The 19380-nt window shown below is 35.9% G+C and overlaps 1 protein-coding gene across 11 annotated transcripts in view; it reads right to left on the bottom strand.

Moving 5' to 3' along the window:
• The window catches only part of NF1 (neurofibromin 1), a 292484-nt gene that overhangs the window by 206574 nt on the left and 66530 nt on the right, over nt 1–19380 (bottom strand). For 9 of the 11 annotated variants that reach the window (XR_012425488.1, XR_012425489.1, XM_074018949.1 and 6 more), the window contains 4 exons: nt 18375–18518; nt 15477–15560; nt 10815–11005; nt 4166–4272 (listed from right to left, as the gene is read on the bottom strand). Coding sequence is in view for 9 of the 11 variants with exons in the window: in XM_005583358.5 (XP_005583415.1) it covers nt 4166–4272; nt 10815–11005; nt 15477–15560; nt 18375–18518 (526 nt within the window). In the remaining 2 variants the exon portion in view is untranslated. The remainder of the gene's footprint in view (nt 1–4165; nt 4273–10814; nt 11006–15476; nt 15561–18374; nt 18519–19380) is intronic. The other 2 variants (XM_074018950.1, XM_074018951.1) reach the window with 1 other exon arrangement.

Raw genomic sequence — 19380 nt, 5'->3', positions numbered from 1 at the left:
TTTACTGGCAATGGTCCCTCTGCAAAGAACTTCTCCTGTTGACTTTTAATGAAGTGATAAAAGTTTTTATTACATCTATATAAGTGTCTAAGAGAGAGATGAGTCTTTTTTCTGGATGTGCAAATAAGTTACTCTCCAAATCAGTTTCTAAAAGTACTCCTTTGAATTCTCTTTGCTCTCACCCTCCATTGATTTCCAAATAATGACATTACACTTCACAGTGTTCTTTAGCAACAACTTTACCTTTATGACATCTTAAATGGGTTATATACTGTAATCTATTCTCAAAGCCAAAGTATCTTCCAGTTCTACAAGTTTCTTGTTGGATACCCTACTGATACCTCAAACTCAGAAGATCTAAAACTGAATTTATCATTTTCCTGGTCAAACCCTCTCTTCTGCCATCAACCTTTCCTTCCTTTTTCTGCTCTAATCAGCTTATTCTGCAATATTTGGTGATTATCTAACCTCATATATCTAAACTGACTACCAAATGCTATGTATTCCATTTATTTTTCCTATTTTTTAGATGGAGTTTCAGTCTTGTTGCCCAAGCTGGAGTGCAATGGCGTGATCTCGGCTCACTACAACCTCCATCTCCCAGGTTGAAGCGATTCTCCTGTGCCTCAGCCACCCCAGTAGCTGGGACTACAGGCGCGGGCCACCATGCCTGGCTGTTCTGTTCTGTTCTGTTCTCTATTCTTTTCTATTTCTATTTCTATTTCTATTTTGAGACAGAGTCTCGCTCTGTTGCCCAAGCTGGAGTGCAGTGGCAGGATCTCGGCTCACTGCAAGCTCCGCCTCCCAGGTTCACGCCATTCTCCTGCCTCAGCCTCAGGAGTAGCTGGGACTACAGGCGCCTGCCACCACGCCCGGATAATTTTTTGTATTTTTAGTAGAGATGGTGTTTCGCTGTGTTAGCCAGGATGGTCTCAATCTCCTGACCTCATGATCTGCCCGCCTTGGCCTCCCAAAGTGCTGGGATTACAGGAGTGAGCCACTGCACCCGGCCCATTTTTTTGTATTTTTAGTAGAGATGGGGTTTCACCATGTTGGCCAGGTTGGTCTCAAACTCCTAACCTCAGGTGATCTGCCCACCTCCGCCTAACAAAGTGCTGGGATTACAGGTGTGAGCCACCGAGCCTGGCCTCCACTTCTTTGAATAGCTATCAAACTGGTCCCCATCCCCATCCTACCCCATTCCATCATCTGGATATCCACAACTCTCATTATTTCTCACTTATATTACTGCATAACCAAGTTCCAGAAGGTCAGGTCACCCTCTACCAAGCCATCATGCAAATTTCAAGCAAGGTGGTATATCTAAAATAAAATACTGATTAAGGTATTCCCCACCTTAAAGCCTTTCTATCACTTCCCATGGCCACTAAAATAAAGCTTCATAACTCATAAGCACAACAGTGCAGCAGTCAAGTATTTTGGTTCTAGAGATGAACAGATGTGAACTCAATCTTTACTGATTGATTACTAGCTCTGTAACTTTGGAAATTTACTTAGGCCTCAGTTTCCTCATCTACACAGGAGATGATAATACTAGTATTGCTTCACAGGGTTATTGTAAGAATCGATGAGAAAAGGCATGCAAACTGCATAGCGCAAGGCCCAGCACAGACTGAAAATGTAACAAATGTTTTTCTCCCTCTCTTTCTCGATATATCTATTGAGATATAGACATTATCTATATATCCAGATCTATATAGTATACATAGATAGATCTGGATATATACATACAGATCGATATATCTATATACAGTATATCGAGAGAGAGAGAGAGAGAGAGAGACAGAGAGACAGACAGAGAAACAGACATACAGACAGGATCTCACTCTGTTACCCAGGTTGGAATGCAGTGGCACGATCATGGCTTACTGCAGCCTCAACCTCTTCCTGGGCTCAAGTGATCCTCCCACCTCAGCCTCCCAAGTAGCTGGGACTACAGGTGCGTGTCACCACACCTGGCTAATATTTTTATTTTCTTGTAGAGATGGGGGTCTCTCTATGTTGCTCAGGTTCAAGCAATCCTCCTGCCTCAGCTTCCCCAAAGTGTGGGAATTACATGTGCGAGTCACCAGGCCTGGCCATATTTTTATTAAAATGATCTGACCTATTATTGTACCTTCACATCTTGCTCATCTCCCATCCCCTCAGACAAATATATACTTCTTCTCTCACTTTACACTCACCCTATTTAAGTTTATCATAGCTTTTTTTGCAAATAATTTGATAATGATATCATTTGTCTCATAAACCATGCCATGAGCTCCTTAGGGACAGAGTCCCTATTTTATTAATTTTTGTAATCCCAGCACTTAGCATGGCTTCTGATACACAGTTTCTCAACAAAAGCTTGTTGAATTGTATTTAAAACACATTACTACCTTTACTACTCATTATTGAAAGGGTGCATTCCTTTTATCACTGTCACCAAGAGCCATCTTTTGCTGACCTATTTAATATTGGTTTTACACTTCATATATTTATCAGCATATACTCTAAATTTATGTTCATGAGGGAGCTGCATTCAATGGGAAAGTTACTACAGTATAAAAGAAAGTATTTATCCACATATTCAATTAGTTTCTCTTATTTGGACAGAAGAGCCATTTCAATTAATTATTATGGATTGAACATTTCTATTGTTTTTAACATCCATTCACAGGCAACCTGGGCTAGACTTGTTTCCAAAACATCACTGAAGAGTTAGGAAAATCATAAAATCCCACTAATACTTCTTAACTTTAACTTATAGAGATCTCTAAATTTTACCATTCAGTTCCTCAACTGCTCAATGCTTAATAATAGATATTAAAATCTTGTAAATCTTAACTATTAATTCAATGGTGGTTTATTATAATCCAAAATAATTGCTGTCCACATGTTCCTATCTTGGCATAACAGCTAAAATCATCCCTATATTTTCCTTTATTAAAGTTATTGAACACTGATTTAATTGCTGCTTGGTTTCACAATGGTAATGACCTAAAATCATAAATTATGAACAAGAGTAATATAAATAGAACACAGCTTTATATTATTCCTCTATACAGGTATTGCCTTTTTACATCTCTGGTGAGATAGTTATTGAGTTTAAAGCAAATATTAAGAAAACAAAACCAGGTATTTTGAAAATTATATTGCAGAACTGACGTTTTTGAAGCTAACATTCAATCTGTTTTAGGTCAGATATTAAAAATGCTATTGTTTGACAATTCCTTAAGTTACAAATAAAAATATGTGTGAACTGTATAAGGTTTCATATCTAAATTAGCCAGGGTCTAATAATGCCAAAAACTAAAAAACATTTTTTGTAAAATGAAATTTAGATATTCATACTCAGTTTATGAATACTCATTGATATCTGATTTACATGAACACATCACTGCTTACCACAGAATTTATCTCAATTCCTCCTGATCATACTCAGTTTATGAATACTCACTGATATCTGATTTACACGAACACATCACTGCTTAACACAGAATTTATCTCAATTCCTTCTGATAGTTTATTTCAATCCACATAATCATGTAAAGTAATTCCAAAGCTTTAAAGTCACATATTAGGTGTTATAATATATGGAACTACTAATTGACATGTTTAACAATGAGACAAAACTAGGCAATGGAAGGCTAAGGGACTTTGTAATGCTGTAAAGTCAGTAAGAGAGCTGAAAACAGAAATGTCAGAAATGAAATCTCTGGCTCACTTCATCCTCTCACCATAACATCACAATCTCCTCATTCCATTCGGCAATAAAACTTTGATATCCTACTATAGACAATCTTTGTAAAGCACTATAATAGCTAAACAGATAGCTTCTATAACCTATAGCCACCCTTGGGAAATCAAATTCCAGAAAAATGAAATAAGAGCACCCTCGCATTCTCTGTATTGAAAACAAAAATTGTAGTTAAGCAAAACTTTCCATTGCCAAGATTTAAAAGGCTCATTTTCTCTACTGCATTATTTTCAAAGATTGAAAAATAATTAACCATATGTTATTACTGGCTATTTCACAAGGAAATGTCATTATGAAATCCAGTTTGGTGTTCTAGTTCAGCACAATTAATATAATTAGTACATTCATGATACTGGTTTTTGACCTAGTGATTTTTTTTCAGATATATTATACATTTAAACTTACCCTTCAGGAGTCGTTTTAATTTTGCACAATCCACATTGATATACTGTAACAATTCTATATCATGAACATCAACATTGTCTTCTGAACAAACAGTTAATTCCTGTAACCTAAAAAGTAAAAACCAAAAATAACTTATCAAATTAAGTATTAGGGGCCAGGTGTGGTAGCTCACACCTGTAATCCCAGCACTTTGGGAGGCCAAGGCAGGAGGATCACTTGAGGCCAGGAGTTCAAGACCAGCCTGGGCAACATAGCAAGACACCATCTCTAGAAAAAAAATACAAAAATTAGCCAGGCATGATGGCACACACCTATAGGTCCAGCTACGCAGGAGGCTAAGGGAGGAGGATCTCTTGAGCTTAGAAGTTTGAAGCTGCAATGAGCTGTGATCACACCGCTGTACTCCAGCCTGAGTAACAGAGTGAGGCCCTGTCTCTTTAAAAAAAAAACAAAAACAAAAAAAGTCTTAGAGTATCTCTAAATTCTGAATTCAACAGATTCTTCCCCCAAAGATGAGTTCATAAGAGTAAAGACACATATAAAAATAAAGCCATAAATATTTCTTATAAAATCCTAAAGGAACATAACTAACTTAAAGGATATGATAAAAGAAACCATGATAATCCAGGAAACGTAGCATTGTAGTATCCTTATCCTTAAGACTGAGGTGTCTAAATGATATTTCCAACTTTCGGCCAGAGTTCTTTGGGAAAATTATTTAATTCCAGGATGGGGGCAAGAGATCTACAAGATGAGGGCAGGTCACCTTGGGCTTGAAAACAAGGAAACTATCAACAACTATCAGAGTCATGTCAAATATCACACAGGTATGGACTTTAGGCATCTCAACTGTCAAAAATGGGATAATCTGAGGATCAAAAGAATTATGTCTACAATGGAAATACATACAATAAATTAAAATTCACAAGCCTGTTGTAATATTGAAAGAAAAAACTTCATGGGTAACCTTTCGCAACTGTTAGGGTACCAACTCGTTCTGATAATGAAAAATGAAAGTCAAGTCTGTATCCTGCATTCCCTACATGGACTCTACGGCAAGATAACTAAACACACAATGAAGCAAAAATCTTTCACAGAAGTCACATTTTAAAATAATGAATGACAGAATAGAAAACTTCATTTTGCAGCCCCCAGTGAAGTGGATGGAATCCAGGCAGTGATCATCAGTGATTACCAAAAACATTAGGTACAAATTTATGGGAAACTGTATAATGAATGCATAACACTGATAACATCGAAATCCAACCACTGATCATAACATTAAAAGTCGGTAATAGGACATGTTTCCTGATGTGATGCTTTAGGAACCACACAGCATCATCAGTATTCTTGTCCTCCCAGCCAAATGAACCTGAATCCAGTGAAACCCAAATACAGAATGTAGAAAGTTTTATAAGGCAAATAGCACAGTCCAACAAATAAACGGCATGAGAAAAAAAGGAGAGCAAGGTGAAGAAATGAAGAAATGATACAGATTAACAGAGGCTCAGGAGAAATATCAACCAAATGCAAAGTATGCATCCTGTTTGTATCTTAATTTGAACAAAACAAATAAGCCATTTCTGAGATAATGAAAAAAAATTAAACACAAATTTGGCAATACATGATATTAAGGAACTATGATTCTTGATAGGTATGACAATACTATAGTTAAATGCTTAAAAATCTATTTATTAGAGATATATACTGAAATATTTACAGGTGAAATGATGTCTGGGGTTTGCTTTAAATTACTGAAAAGGGAGGAAGAGAAATCATAGCATGCTGGAAACAGTTAAAGCAGGGTAAGAGATGCATGGGGAACTGAGGTACTGTTCTCTCTGCTATGTGTATGTTTTAATTTTTCCACAATGAACAGTTTTCAAAATTCATATTTCAAATTACAAGTAAAAGTATAATTTTAATTAAAAGTAAAACTATAATAAGTAAGCTGGATTTTACTAACTTCTACTTATATCAACTAGATTTCTGAAACATGAATGAAACTTTATATTCACAGGGTACATTTACTTTGTATTTGAAAACTGAGTAAGCCTTTTTTCATTGCACTTTTCAGCTTGTACATGTACATGTGTTTATGTAATTATTTGATTAATATCCCTCCTTCACAGTAGAATGTAAGCTTATAAGGACAGGAATATCTGTTTAAACCAAAGCTTCTCTTATGCTGAATATGAAGTTATCACAAATGTAGAAAAATTTAACACTTAACAAATATGTAGATACTTTTAAACTGATAAAAGAAATTCACTTAGCCTAAATGTTAATAAAAGCAATTAAACTTTTCTTCCATTTTACATCAAAAACCACAGCGCTCAGATTTTCAAAAGTTGGTATTGCTAACCTATTAAATTATGCTACCTAATGAGGCATACTCATTATTCATATTAATAGACATCAAAAACATAAGCAGCACAATTAAATTGCTAACTTTTATAAATGCAGCAATAGAGATATGGAGAAAAGGCACAAATACTATGTGGTCTTATAATTTATAAGAAGTAACTTGAATTTCAATCATTTAGTGCAATTTGCAACTGAGTTATTAATCATTACACTAAACCTTCAGTTGATAAGAATGTAATCAATCCTATTCTTTCTTCTCAAATTTTCCTTTCACTCACTTTAGCTTTAATTAGCCTACAGCTAACAGTAAAACTATTCTAAGCACTTACATGAACACTCTTCCTATCATCAGGGTAAGAAAAGCTCAGCATTTCAAGCTGGGAATGAGGTTGTCCTCAATGCTAAAAATTCCACAGCTGCTGCAAAGAGCATAGAAATATGGAGTACGGCTCCTTAGAAAACACAACATCACAGATCAGCAACACCAACTTTTCAAAAGCTGACTCTTGTGTTTGCTTGTGAAAAATGGAAAAAAAATTTTGTCACTTTTATAGTCTGGTACCCTTATTGGGAGCAGGTATTTTGTGAAGGTTAAACATCATTTCTGAAGCAGAGAAATCAGATAAAGGGTAGTCTGAGCAAAAGAAATGAAGAGTAGAAAACCCATCACTAAACCATCTAGAAAGACTAGGCATACTGAAAGATACTTTAAATGTATAGGTCCAGAAAAGAAGAAAACTGAAAACCAGAGAGTTAAGTGTATGAGTACATGGTCTGGCCCTGCAACAAAGGAAAGATGAGTGAGGTTTTTGATCTCCTTAACCTAGAAGCTTGGGGCTTAACATCCACATGGAGACTGGATATAAAGCCTTGTAACCTAATAATTCAGGATTCTAACCGGGGCCCTGCATAAAATATGAACTAGAAAGAACAATGCACTTCCCCCACCGCCACCACTCCCCACAAAAAAAAAAGAAAAGAAAAGAAAAAAGAAAAAAAATCTACCAGCACAAAGAAGCTTACCTGCTCTGCCTAAACTTTGGATAAAGTGAAAAAAGTCATCTAGAGCTGTTTACCTTCTAAGAGTTTACGGTTCAAATTTATACTGCCCATACAGGGTGGGACAGAGAAATTAAGAAAAAAATAGTTCCAGAACTGGGCACCTGGCAAATGCAAATACAAAACCATCACTAGAACATTCCCTCAGCCCAAGACTACAAAAGATTCTCAAAGAAAATATAGGCCCCACTAAAGATAACTTTCCAATCAAGGATTCCAAAACTGAGATGAAACAATTTGCTATGAATGAATCAGCACAAACAAATCAATATTAAATAATACTAAAGAGAATGTAAAATGTTTTAAATGATCAGAGACATAGAAAAAAACTGAAAACTATTTTTATAAAAGGAGTAAGAAACCATAATGAACAAATTTATACAGAACCAAATAGTAAACTGTAAAGAACCAAATGACGTTTAAAGTCATTGGGTTTTCTGCTTCTGGTGGTATATCAAATTAGATATTCTGAAGCACCGTCTCACTACAAAACAACTAGATCTACTGCAGTTGTGGAGTAATTCTGTGGAGAAAGCAGCTACTCCTCTACATAAAATAGTACTATGAGCCACAGAAAATGGTATAGTCCAGGAGAAAAATAAAGCTATCTTAAGATTTATAGCCAGCCAGGCACGGTAGCTCACACCCTGTAACCCCAACACTTTGGGAGGCTAAGGCAGGAGGATCCCTTGAGCCCAGGGGTTCAAGACAAGCCTCGGCAACATGGCAAGACCCTGTCTCTACAAAAAAATTAAAGAAACTAGCCAGGCATGGTGGCACGTGCCTGTAGTCCTGGCTACTCGAGAGGCTGAGGTGGGAGGATCTCTTGAGCCCAGGAGGTCGAGGCTGCAGTGAGCCATGTTCACATCACTGCACTCCAGACTAGGTGACAGAGAGAGACTATGTCTCAAAAAAAAAAAAAATAAATAAATCTGTAGCCTATCTTCCCCTAAAGAAAAATAAAGGTCAGAAATAAAAAAAAAAACAAATCTTAAAGGAGAAACATTGACGGGGAGAATGGACAAACAGGAAACATCTTCATGATACTGATTCATCTATTATATATGAAACATAAAATCAATCTTTAGAAAGAACTGCCATTCAAGCCACATGCATATTTTAAGTCACCTAATACTGTGACAGCGTAAGATGTTCCCACTTAAAGTAAACCATCATAATGGTCTTTTAGATGAGTGATCCTTCAACAAGATCAGCTCCTATTTCTGACACAAGTTAAATGAAACTGCAAATGCAGTTGTCTGAAACAATGTTATTTCATAGATGCCATTTCTGAGCAGTCTGTCCTCTAAAAGCTAATAAAATTTTAGACACTTGGTTTCTATTCTGGCAACAGTGAACTAGATTCAGGAAATAAACAAAAGTTGCTTATTTTTTACATGTGCTAATGCTGCAAAATCCCATAAAGTAAAACCTTTGGTGACTAGAAATTTTCTAGAATTTTCCAAGGTGGCACATTTGTTGTGTTCTATAAAGCAGCTCATGCATTGATAGACTAAAAGACATTTGGGTTTTTTTGTATCACTTTCAACCTTCAATGTAACAGGTGTTTCAAATAGTAAGGCTGGCCGAGCAGTCACCTAAATGAAAACAGTTTGCGTTTTTTATTAAATACAATTTTCCACCCTCCTATTCTGTAGGTATTTATTACCTTGCTGACTCAACTACTGTATTATTACTCAGAATATAAAATGTTACTGCTCAAAAGATTTCAGGAAAATATTTTTCTATCATATATATGTCACTCAAGATTATCAATAATATACCATTAAATAAAACTTTAATTTTCTTTGGATCAAGAATTGTGTTGAGGTTGAAAAATATTGCTGCCTAGGATCTTAATTATAGAAATGTCATTGTTGATTAAAAGGATTGCAGGACTTTGAAGTTAATCAATTCCTCCAAAAAAAATAACACAAATTCTCAAATGGTGATGTATGTTGTCATTCACACTTGCTGGAAAACAACAAAGGAATCAGTAAATCTGACTAATAAAGTCCACTGTTCATACAATACTGACAAGCCAAAGATGCAGGCATCAACAGAGAGGACTGTTTTTCTCTATTCGGTATTAGTCTTCGATTCATGAATCACTAAATAATTTGTGCTATAGTGTCTAATTAAGTTAATAACCCATTTGACTTTACTTGCCTGAGAAAGGCAAATCATTTGCATAACAATAATTTGCAGAGTTACTTGCTACTGTCACTTATAATTCTATCCCACTGGGCACTACCTATACTAATTTCTCCACCTGTATGTAGCATATCACAACTAATGCTCAGGATGATTTTGAGTCATCAATAAAAGCTTGAATTATATTTTTGATACATCTTTAAAAACAGAAGTATATTTTATAAAAAGGATTTCATCAAAATGTGGCTAAAATAGATAGGGAAGCAATCTGGTATAGTGAAACTAATATGAATTCTGAAGCCAGTCTGACTTAGAAATTTTGGGTCCTCCATTATTTGGCACATCACCTTAACTTTTTTGAGTATTAGTTTGCTCACCTGTAAAATGGGGGAAGTATCATCAGGGTTACTGTGAGGATGAGACAGCAAAGGAAATGCTGTAAATACTCAATAAATGGCAGTATTTTACATACACTTAAAACACAGTCCACTTTCTGGAGAATTCTACTTCGCAATTATTCACTTCCTTGTGTTTCCACATCACTTAGGTTTTTTTTTGTTTTTGTTTTTGTTTTGTTTTTTGGTAACCTAAGATCTTGTGATAAAGGGTAGAGTTGTGAAAGTATTCGAATTCTGACTACTCTCATCAATTATTCCATCTGATTGGGTAGTTTCATTTAAAGGAATAATGTTTAAAAAGCCAAACCAAAAGTTCATACCTAGTATTGTTTTTTAAAGCCTGCTCACGGCAGATATTTTAATGTTAAATTTAGACTTTCACATTCATAACAGTGCTCTTATTTAATTGCACATATCAACATCACAATATTACACAATTAAAATGTCGAAGATATTAATGCATAAAATTTCTACGAAAGCCTAGACAAACTCATTTCTCCGGAGGCTGAGGTAGGAGGATCACCTAAGCCTGGGAGGTTGAAGCTGCTGTGAGGGGCAACAGAATTTGTCTCAAAAACAAAAATCCTCATTTCTGTTAACTTTTTATGTAGTCAAAATCAAGACTTCTAGTATTCATATTACTTTAGTCCCATGTGGATTTACACACTAACCTGGTAGAAATGCGACTAAAGACTGCATTGAAGTTGTTGCAGCTGAGAGAAAATAAAACCCCAGAGGCAGAATTCCGAAGTTCAGCTGCATGCTGGTTTCCTTCACGACAGGTGTGAAGAAAATGGCAGATTTCTGGCAGCAACTGTTTGACCAGCATCGTTTCATCTAATCTCATTGTGTCCTTTGGTTGCTAAAATAGAAATAATCACATTATTCTAAAACTTTAATTTGATCTATAAACACTTCTATTATGAAAATTTTCAAACACACAGAACAAAAATAATGAACACCTATATACACACTTCCTAGATTTAACAACTGTTAACATTTTATCATATTTGCTACATCTGTCTAAAGATAGTTTAATAAAGAGGATGGTTCCATCTCTGACCCCATAATCACAATTAAAGTTCAATCCCCCTGCCATCCTTACTAGTTCTCCCATTCCTGTTGCTCTCTTGTTCATCAAATGAGCCCTTCCCTGGGAATCCCCATTTTGTTGTGAGTTCTACAATTACAGAATCAACTTAACTCATACTGATTGATGAGTGCACTGTGTCATCTGTCTTACCATTTAAGTAAATTCCTGGGTGGGCATTCACACTTGCTTTTGTGCAGACTGACCAAAACAGACACTACTTACTCAAAGTAATTTTATTTTGGTTGAATCTTTTCAAAGTAAGTTATAAATATAATACTTCATCCCATGTGACCTGGCATCTCTTAAAAGTAAGAATTTTCTCTAATGTAACTTCAATACAATTAACACACCAAGGAAAAATAAACAATTCCCTTGTGTCATCTAATACCAAGTCTGAATTCAAATTTCACCACTGCCCCCCAAAATGTCTTTCGTAGCCATTTTTACTCAATAAGGATCCAAAAAAGTTCACCGATTGCAATAGGATGTTTCCTTAGTTTCATTATTCTGTGCAAGGGCATAATCTCAGCTCACTACAACTTCCACCTCCAGGGTTAAAGTGATTCTCCTGCCTCAGCCTCCCGAATAGCTGGGATTACAAGCGCCCGCCACCATGCCCAGCTAATTTTTGTACTTTTAGTAGAGCCGGGGTTTTGCCATGTTGGCCAGGCTGGTCTCAAACTCCTGACCTCAAGTGATCCACCCTCCTTGGCCTCCCAGAGTGCTGGGATTACAGGCATGAGCCACCACCCCCAGCCCATATTCACCACTCTTATTTCCCATGACTTTAAGTGGGTCAGCTGCCTTACAGAATGTTCTATATCCTTGATTTAATTATTTTCCAGTGACATAGATTGATTTGCTCTTCTAGTTACTGTATTGCGTATTTTCTTATTTATTTATTTTTTGAGACAGAGTCTCACTCTATGGCCCAGGCTGGAGTGCAGTGGCACAATCTTGGCTCACTCCAACCTCTGCCTCCTGGTTTCAAGTGATTCTCCTGCCTCAACCTCCTGAGTAGCTGGGACTACAGACACGTGCCACCAAGTCTGGCTAATTTTTGTATTTCTAGCAGATATGGGGTTTCGCCATGTTGGCCAGGCTGGTCTTGGATTCCTGACCTCAAGCGATCCGCCTGTCTCGACCTCCCAAAGTGCTAGGATTCCAGGTGTAAGCCATGGCGCCCAGCCTGTATATTTTCTGTAAGCTAAAATTTAAACCTAATGGTCTGATTAGATTGAGGTTAAACAGTTTAGGGGATTCACTACAGGTTACATTACATCGCACCATGAGCACAAAAAGCGAGGTTGTCCCGCTAATGACACCAAGTTTGATAACTTTGGTGTTAACACTGAAATCTCTACTTTGTAAAGTAAATATATACTTTACAATTAACAATCAATGGATAAGTTATCCTGCAGGTATGCTGTTCCACATTACTATTTCACCTAACAGTCTTGATGTCTGTATGTGGGTAAGAATTTTAATAACACTGAGCAAGATGGCAAAGAACAAAAATCTGTACAATCGTGTGCTACGCTCAATTCTGTAACTGCAATCCAAGCACTCTCAGATGCAAATACACTGAAACATAGGGACAATACATAAACAGACTTCATAAAAACCTGTGGGCCAGGCGTGGTGGCTCAAGCCTGTAATCCCAGCACTTTGGGAGGCCGAGACGGGCGGATCACGAGGTCAGGAGATCGAGACCATCCTGGCTAACACGGTGAAACCCTGTCTCTACTAAAAAATACAAAAAACTAGCCGGGCGAGGTGGCGGGCGCCTGTAGTCCCAGCTACTCAGGAGGCTGAGGCAGGAGAATAGCGTGAACCTGGGAGGCGGAGCTTGCAGTGAGCTGAGATCCGGCCACTGCACTTCAGCCTGGGCAACAGAGCGAGACTCCGTCTCAAAAAAAAAACAAAAACAAAAACAAAAACCTGTGAATTCACATTACAATGCCTATTTCTTGTTTATAGACTAACCAAATAATACAGATGTTAACTCTAACATAAAAATCTGAGAAGTATTAAATCTTTCAAATAAGTCATACTCACGGGAACAAAAATACTTAAGATTCCTCAAATTCTACAAAATTTCACTTACAACATATTGGTAAGTATTTTTCTTTCACTTAACTATTCCAACTATGTATATGACAAACATGTACTTGTGAGCTCAGTTCTTCTTAAACTGCCTCAATTTACTTTGATTTAAAACTAAGAATCAAGAAACATCTGTAAAATCATTGAAGGAAATAAAGAAAACAATTGTTCAATAATATAAATAGCATTATTTTTTAAATCATAAATGTAATGAAAAAGCGTACACATTTTTCAACAGTAGAGCAGGGCAAGGTAATATACATTTTATGCATTATATAAGTTATACCAGGCCCACTTATTAGCATTTCAATTAGGCTATCTTCAAAGAGTATTAAATCAAACAGAGGCCAATAATATCAGTATCATTCTCCAAAATACATTTATCATTACCTCTCAATTACAAATGTTAATGGAGAAAAGCTGTGAAACTGAACAAGGCAATAAACCACCCCACACCTCACCATTCAGTCATCGGTGTGGCTGATATACTCGTAATTTGCAGTCAAAGTAATAAGACCACTGGAAAAAACTGATTCAAGAAAAGCTTAAAATTTGCCCACCTTCCCAATTCCATCATTCTATGTAACAGCTCTTTAGCTCTTTCACTCCATTTTACACGAACAATAGCATATCACAAGTTAACAGAAAATACCATGCTAAAACAACTAGCTCACCTTCGATTTTAAGTAGAAAACTTACAAACACTGTCTCCATAATTTTGGAATATGGTCAAGGGTCAATAAGAAAATTTAAAATATTATGCTTAGGGCAGGCACAGTAGTTCACATCTGTAATCCCAGGACTTCGGGAGGCCAAAGTGGGCAGATCACTTGAGGATAGGAGACAAACTAGCCTGACCAACATAGTGGAAACCCCACGGCTACCGAAAATACAAAAAAATCAGCTGGGCATGGTGGTGCATGCCTGTAATCCCAGCTACTCGGGACTCTGAGGCATGAGAATAGCTTGAACCCAGGAAGTGGAGGTTGCAGTGAGCCAAGAGAGTGCCACTGCACTTCAGCCTGTGCCACAGAGTGAGACTCTGTCTCAAAAAATATATATATACACACACTATATATATATTTATACATATACTGGAAATGTCTATATATACTATATACATATATATTTATATATACAACATGTAGTGTGTATATATATATAACGTCTGTGTATACATATATATTTTGCTTAGATTTTCAATTGTGTCAATATAATTTTTTTTTTCAATTCCCTATCCCAGTGCTTCCACCAACACTTCTCAACCACACTATCAGTCCTCATATATTAAGGTCTCTTTCAACTAGTTTTACTATAGCGAACTGCAACATATGTGGAAGAGGGAAGCAATTCTGAATAAAAACAAAATTCTGAATTCTGAGCCAAAGGAAGAGAGAACATAAGAAATGAGTTAATTTCAATACACATGGACTAGGCAGATCATTAAAATGGAGGTATTCAATTTATATATTTATATAAACTCTCACCATGTTCCAGGAAGAATTAAGGATACTGACATATAGAAATGCTTTCTTTACACAATAGAAATCGTCTTGAAAAAGTTCAAATTAATTAATGGTTGAAATACACTGTGGTAACAACTTACAGGAAACCAGAGAAATAATTGTTTGGTACTGTCCTCCACATACCTATCACGTGTGTGTGTCTACATAAAACAAGTGTTCTCAAGGTAGTATCTATCCTTAATAGGTTTAATTTTTAAGTTCTCATTTACATAAATTTGAAAAGTAGAATATCAAAATCATATTCATATAGGAGGAAATACAAGATTACTCTTGGTCTTCTGAATCACATTCTCCAACAACTCTCTGAGAGATCCGTCAAATTAAATAGTGATCTCTTCATAAATATTTTCTAAAAACCTGAGAGACAGATACGTGGCTGAAACATAACATTTTATAAGTAAACTTAACATCTGTTTAATTTACAAAAGAGAGAATTTTCCCACGAAAAATTGTCACCAGGTCAGCTATTATTAACAAAACTCGTATTTATATGTCTTAGACAAAAGTCCGTATGACTGTCCTCTTGATCCACATCTGTACTTTGGTACATAAGATCATTCTCAAGATTGAATTCACAAAGCCTGCCTACTTAAGATCAATTTACTTACCCCAGCAAGACATTTTTCCAGTGTATCCAAAATAATCAACTGAGAGAGATATAAATTTTTTTCAGCAGCTTCTCCAAATATTCTCTAACAGAAAAGATATTCAGAACATAAAAGTTAGTTTCACTCTCTGCTACCAATCAACACACATCTGAAAAGTGAAAGACTAAAAGATCAACAATAATCTTCTATTTTATCTCCCAGATTATACTATACTTAAATTTATTATTTCTGATTTTATCCTAATCCTCATAAAAACTAAATTGTCAGGCAAACAGAAATGGCATTTATTAAGAGTTTGCCATTAACCTTGTAACAGTAAAAGATGCTGTTTTGGTTCATGTTTTAAAAATACGTAGGATTTAGACACATATATAGATCTGTACCAGAATCTTGAATTGGGGATTTAACTACACTTTTATGCCAAGAAATAATCAAAGTCTTAAGTTTTATAGCAAAAAAATGCCACAGCACCATAGTGAATTTTAAGTACTCACTATCCTCAAAATGAATACTACGTATGTATTAACAAGAGACTATGGTTTTGAAAACTTATTTAATAAGCACTAAATGAAAGCCAATATAACAATGCTGTTTTGTTTTGAAAAAAGGGTCCCAAATATTAAAATATTTCAATCTAACTGGGAACACAGCCATATATTCATATGTGCAAATACTAAACTGTGCCCCACACACTGCAACAGAGGAGCTAAAAAAAATATTAAATGTCTTTAGGTAAATCTCTTTATATATTTATAAATAGTCCTACTTTTGGGGGGAAAATACTAATTTTTTCCATAAAGAAGGTAAACAATTTTCTACACCTCCAGTTTATTAGTTTTGTACGTTTAGAGTATTGTGTAAGCAACTTTCTTAAAAGGAAACACACCAAGGATGATGTGAACAAAAAGTTAACCACCACATGCTCTCACTCATATGTGGAAGCTAAAAAGAGTAAAAAGTAGAAGACAGGACACTAGAGGGAGGAAGGGTAGGATGGGGGAATCGGGGTGGGTAGAGATTTGTTAAAGGATACAGAAATACAGATTTATAGGAAGAATAAGACTTAGTGTTCTATACTACTGTAGAATGACTACATGAACATTATATAGTTAAGTTTTTTTTTTTTGAGACGGAGTCTCATTGTTACCCAGGGTGGAGTGCAGTGGCGCATCTTGGCTCACTGCAAGCTCCGCCTCCCGGGTTCACACCATTCTCCTGCCTCAGCCTCCCGAGTAGCTGGGACTATGGGCACATGCCGCCACACCCCGCTAAGGTTTTTTTTTTTTTTTGTAGAGACAGGGTTTCACCGCCTGTCTCAGCCTCCCAAAGTGCTGGGATTACAGGTGTGAGCCACTGCGCCGGCCTATAGTTAACATTACATAGTTTCAAATAACAGGAGAATATTCAATATTTCCAACACAGAGAAATGATAAATGTTGAGATGATGGATATGTTAATTACCCTAGTGGGATCACTATGTATTATATGTATTGAAACATCAATGTACCCATAAACATGTACAATTACTGTGTATCAATTAAAAAATAGAACAAGAGAAAAAGTATTTAAAATATGGGAATAAGGCAAAAAGGTAACTTCATGTCTTTTCAATGTCATACTAGAACATTATCTGATAAACCTAAGGAGCATCTCAAAAAAAAGGGAGGGGGAATGATCTTCACAACCTATAACCAGTTGTTTCACAACTCAATACAAACAAATACAAATTGGGATTATAAATGCAGGCTGGGCATGGTGGCTCACACCTGTAATCCCAGCACTTTGGGAGGTCGAGGCAGGCGGATCACCTAAGGTCAGGAGTTTGAGACCAGCCTGGCCAAAATGGTGAAACCTTGTCTCTACTAAAAATACAAAAAAATTAGCCGAGCATGGTGGCGCATGCCTGTAATCCCAGCTACTGGGGAGCCTGAGGCAGCAGAATCACTTTAACTAGGGAGGGGGAGGTTACGGTGAGCCGAGATTGCGCCACTGCACTCCAGCCTGGGTGACAGAATGAGACCCTGTCATTCATTCATTTATTCATTCATTCATAAATAAATAAATAAATGCTAAAGACTGGCAGACAGTTCAGAGTTAATCAAGAAAAATCCAGATCAGTTGCCAGGAACTGAGTATGTTAGTTTGGAACAGCTTAGAATGGAAACATTAAATAGGAATTTAGAGAGAGGAAGGGATCACTTGAGAGACAAAAGATGTTGTATGTTCAAAGGTACAGTGGGAGAACAGTTGGAGTACTCTGAAGTCTAGGAAACGTCAATAGATTTTAGAAAATGGGAAGAAGAAAGAAATGAGCTTTTAACAGTGGAATTATTTGATGAAACGGGTATTTGAGAAAAACTGTTTCAACAACAGGCTAACTACTACAGAATCTGTCACAGGTTACAGAAGGTAGAAAAAACAGTAATATCTTCATTAAAAAATCAATCCACATTTTAGGACTATGAGATCATATTCTATCATCTACTTAGGGCTGAGACAATCATATGTAAATTGAAATAAGATGCTGAAGAAAAATATGTGTAATAGATTACTGTAGTCAGTTCGTGTATGACACAAAAGCTGTATGAAATCCTAATTCAAGAAAAATACTGGAAAAGGAAATATGGTCACAAAGAATAGGAGATGTTTCTAAGGGAAACAATAAATTAAAATGAAAGTTAGTTACTTGCGCTCACTGAATCTAAAACCCAGCTAATTAAAAATTTGAACAAATAAAATAAAAAAGGTTCTCTGTGCTTGTAAACAAAATAAGATTAATGGTTATATCCAAAGTCCACAGAAAATCCCTTTCCATACTTCAAAATATACTGTTCTAAACTTTTTAATCAAAAACAAAAGAAAGCAAATTCCCCGAAACACAGTAACCCAAATACTCACCATATTGTTAACATTCTTTAAGATAGTAGTGAGGCCGCTTATAACCAAAGAAAACTTGTATTTGGAAATATTGATTAGACATTCCTTGTTGTGCTCAGTACTGACTTTGGTATGTGTGTTCTGCTGTCCTGTTTTTATTGGAAGCTGAAAAAAAAAGAAAAAAACATGTTAAGAGCTTATCCTTAAAAATGACTATAAATAACTTACTTCCCATTGAAAATCATGATGTTTTAGGAAAATTGTATCAACCACAGATACCTATATTTGCACCTCAAACTCCAATTTTCAAACTCCAATATATGATACACAGATAACTATATCTGAATTTCAAACTCCAATATATGATAGCATTTATTATAGCAAATCTTAAATTCTTTGGAAACTTTCACTTTTGCAGCTTTCTTTCTGGAAGTCTTAAATCTCTAGCTACAAAATTAAATTCTTCACCCAGCACTATATAAGAAGAAATGATGACTCACAGAAATAGAGCTATTTCCTTGTGGCTAAAAATTATTTCAGAGAATGTCTGCAATAAAATGCATACAACCGTTTCCCTTATCCATTGAACTCAGACATTAAAAGAAAAACAGACCAAGAAAATCTATGTCCTAGACCTCTAGTCAATAATGGCAAACAACTGCTGATTGTTCAGAAGCAAGAACAAACTATAAAACCTGGAAAAAACACAGTAAGACTGACTGAGTAAGATAAGCACCCTCAGCTACACAATTGAAGGGATAAAAGAACACAAGTAGATAAATCCCATGAGAAAAAATATTCTATGAGAAGATCACATTTACATTTCTCTGTGAATGAGTTAAGTTCCACTGTCTAGAAGTTCATCTCTACTCTGCTCAAAAACAGCAAAAGCATCATGGACATACTTACTGTTAATATTAAACCCTGCTAATGCTAACAAAGAAACCTAGCAATGTTCCTCTGTGAAAAAAAACAAACCTGAATATAACATTCTCGTTTTTAACATAGTACAACTAAAGGTGGAAAG

This window comes from Macaca fascicularis, chromosome 16 (genome assembly GCF_037993035.2).
Source record: "Macaca fascicularis isolate 582-1 chromosome 16, T2T-MFA8v1.1".
Classification (NCBI taxonomy): Eukaryota; Metazoa; Chordata; class Mammalia; order Primates; family Cercopithecidae; genus Macaca; species Macaca fascicularis.
The sequence above is the reverse complement of the archived record's forward strand: the minus strand, read 5'-3'. Positions and strand labels throughout refer to the sequence as shown.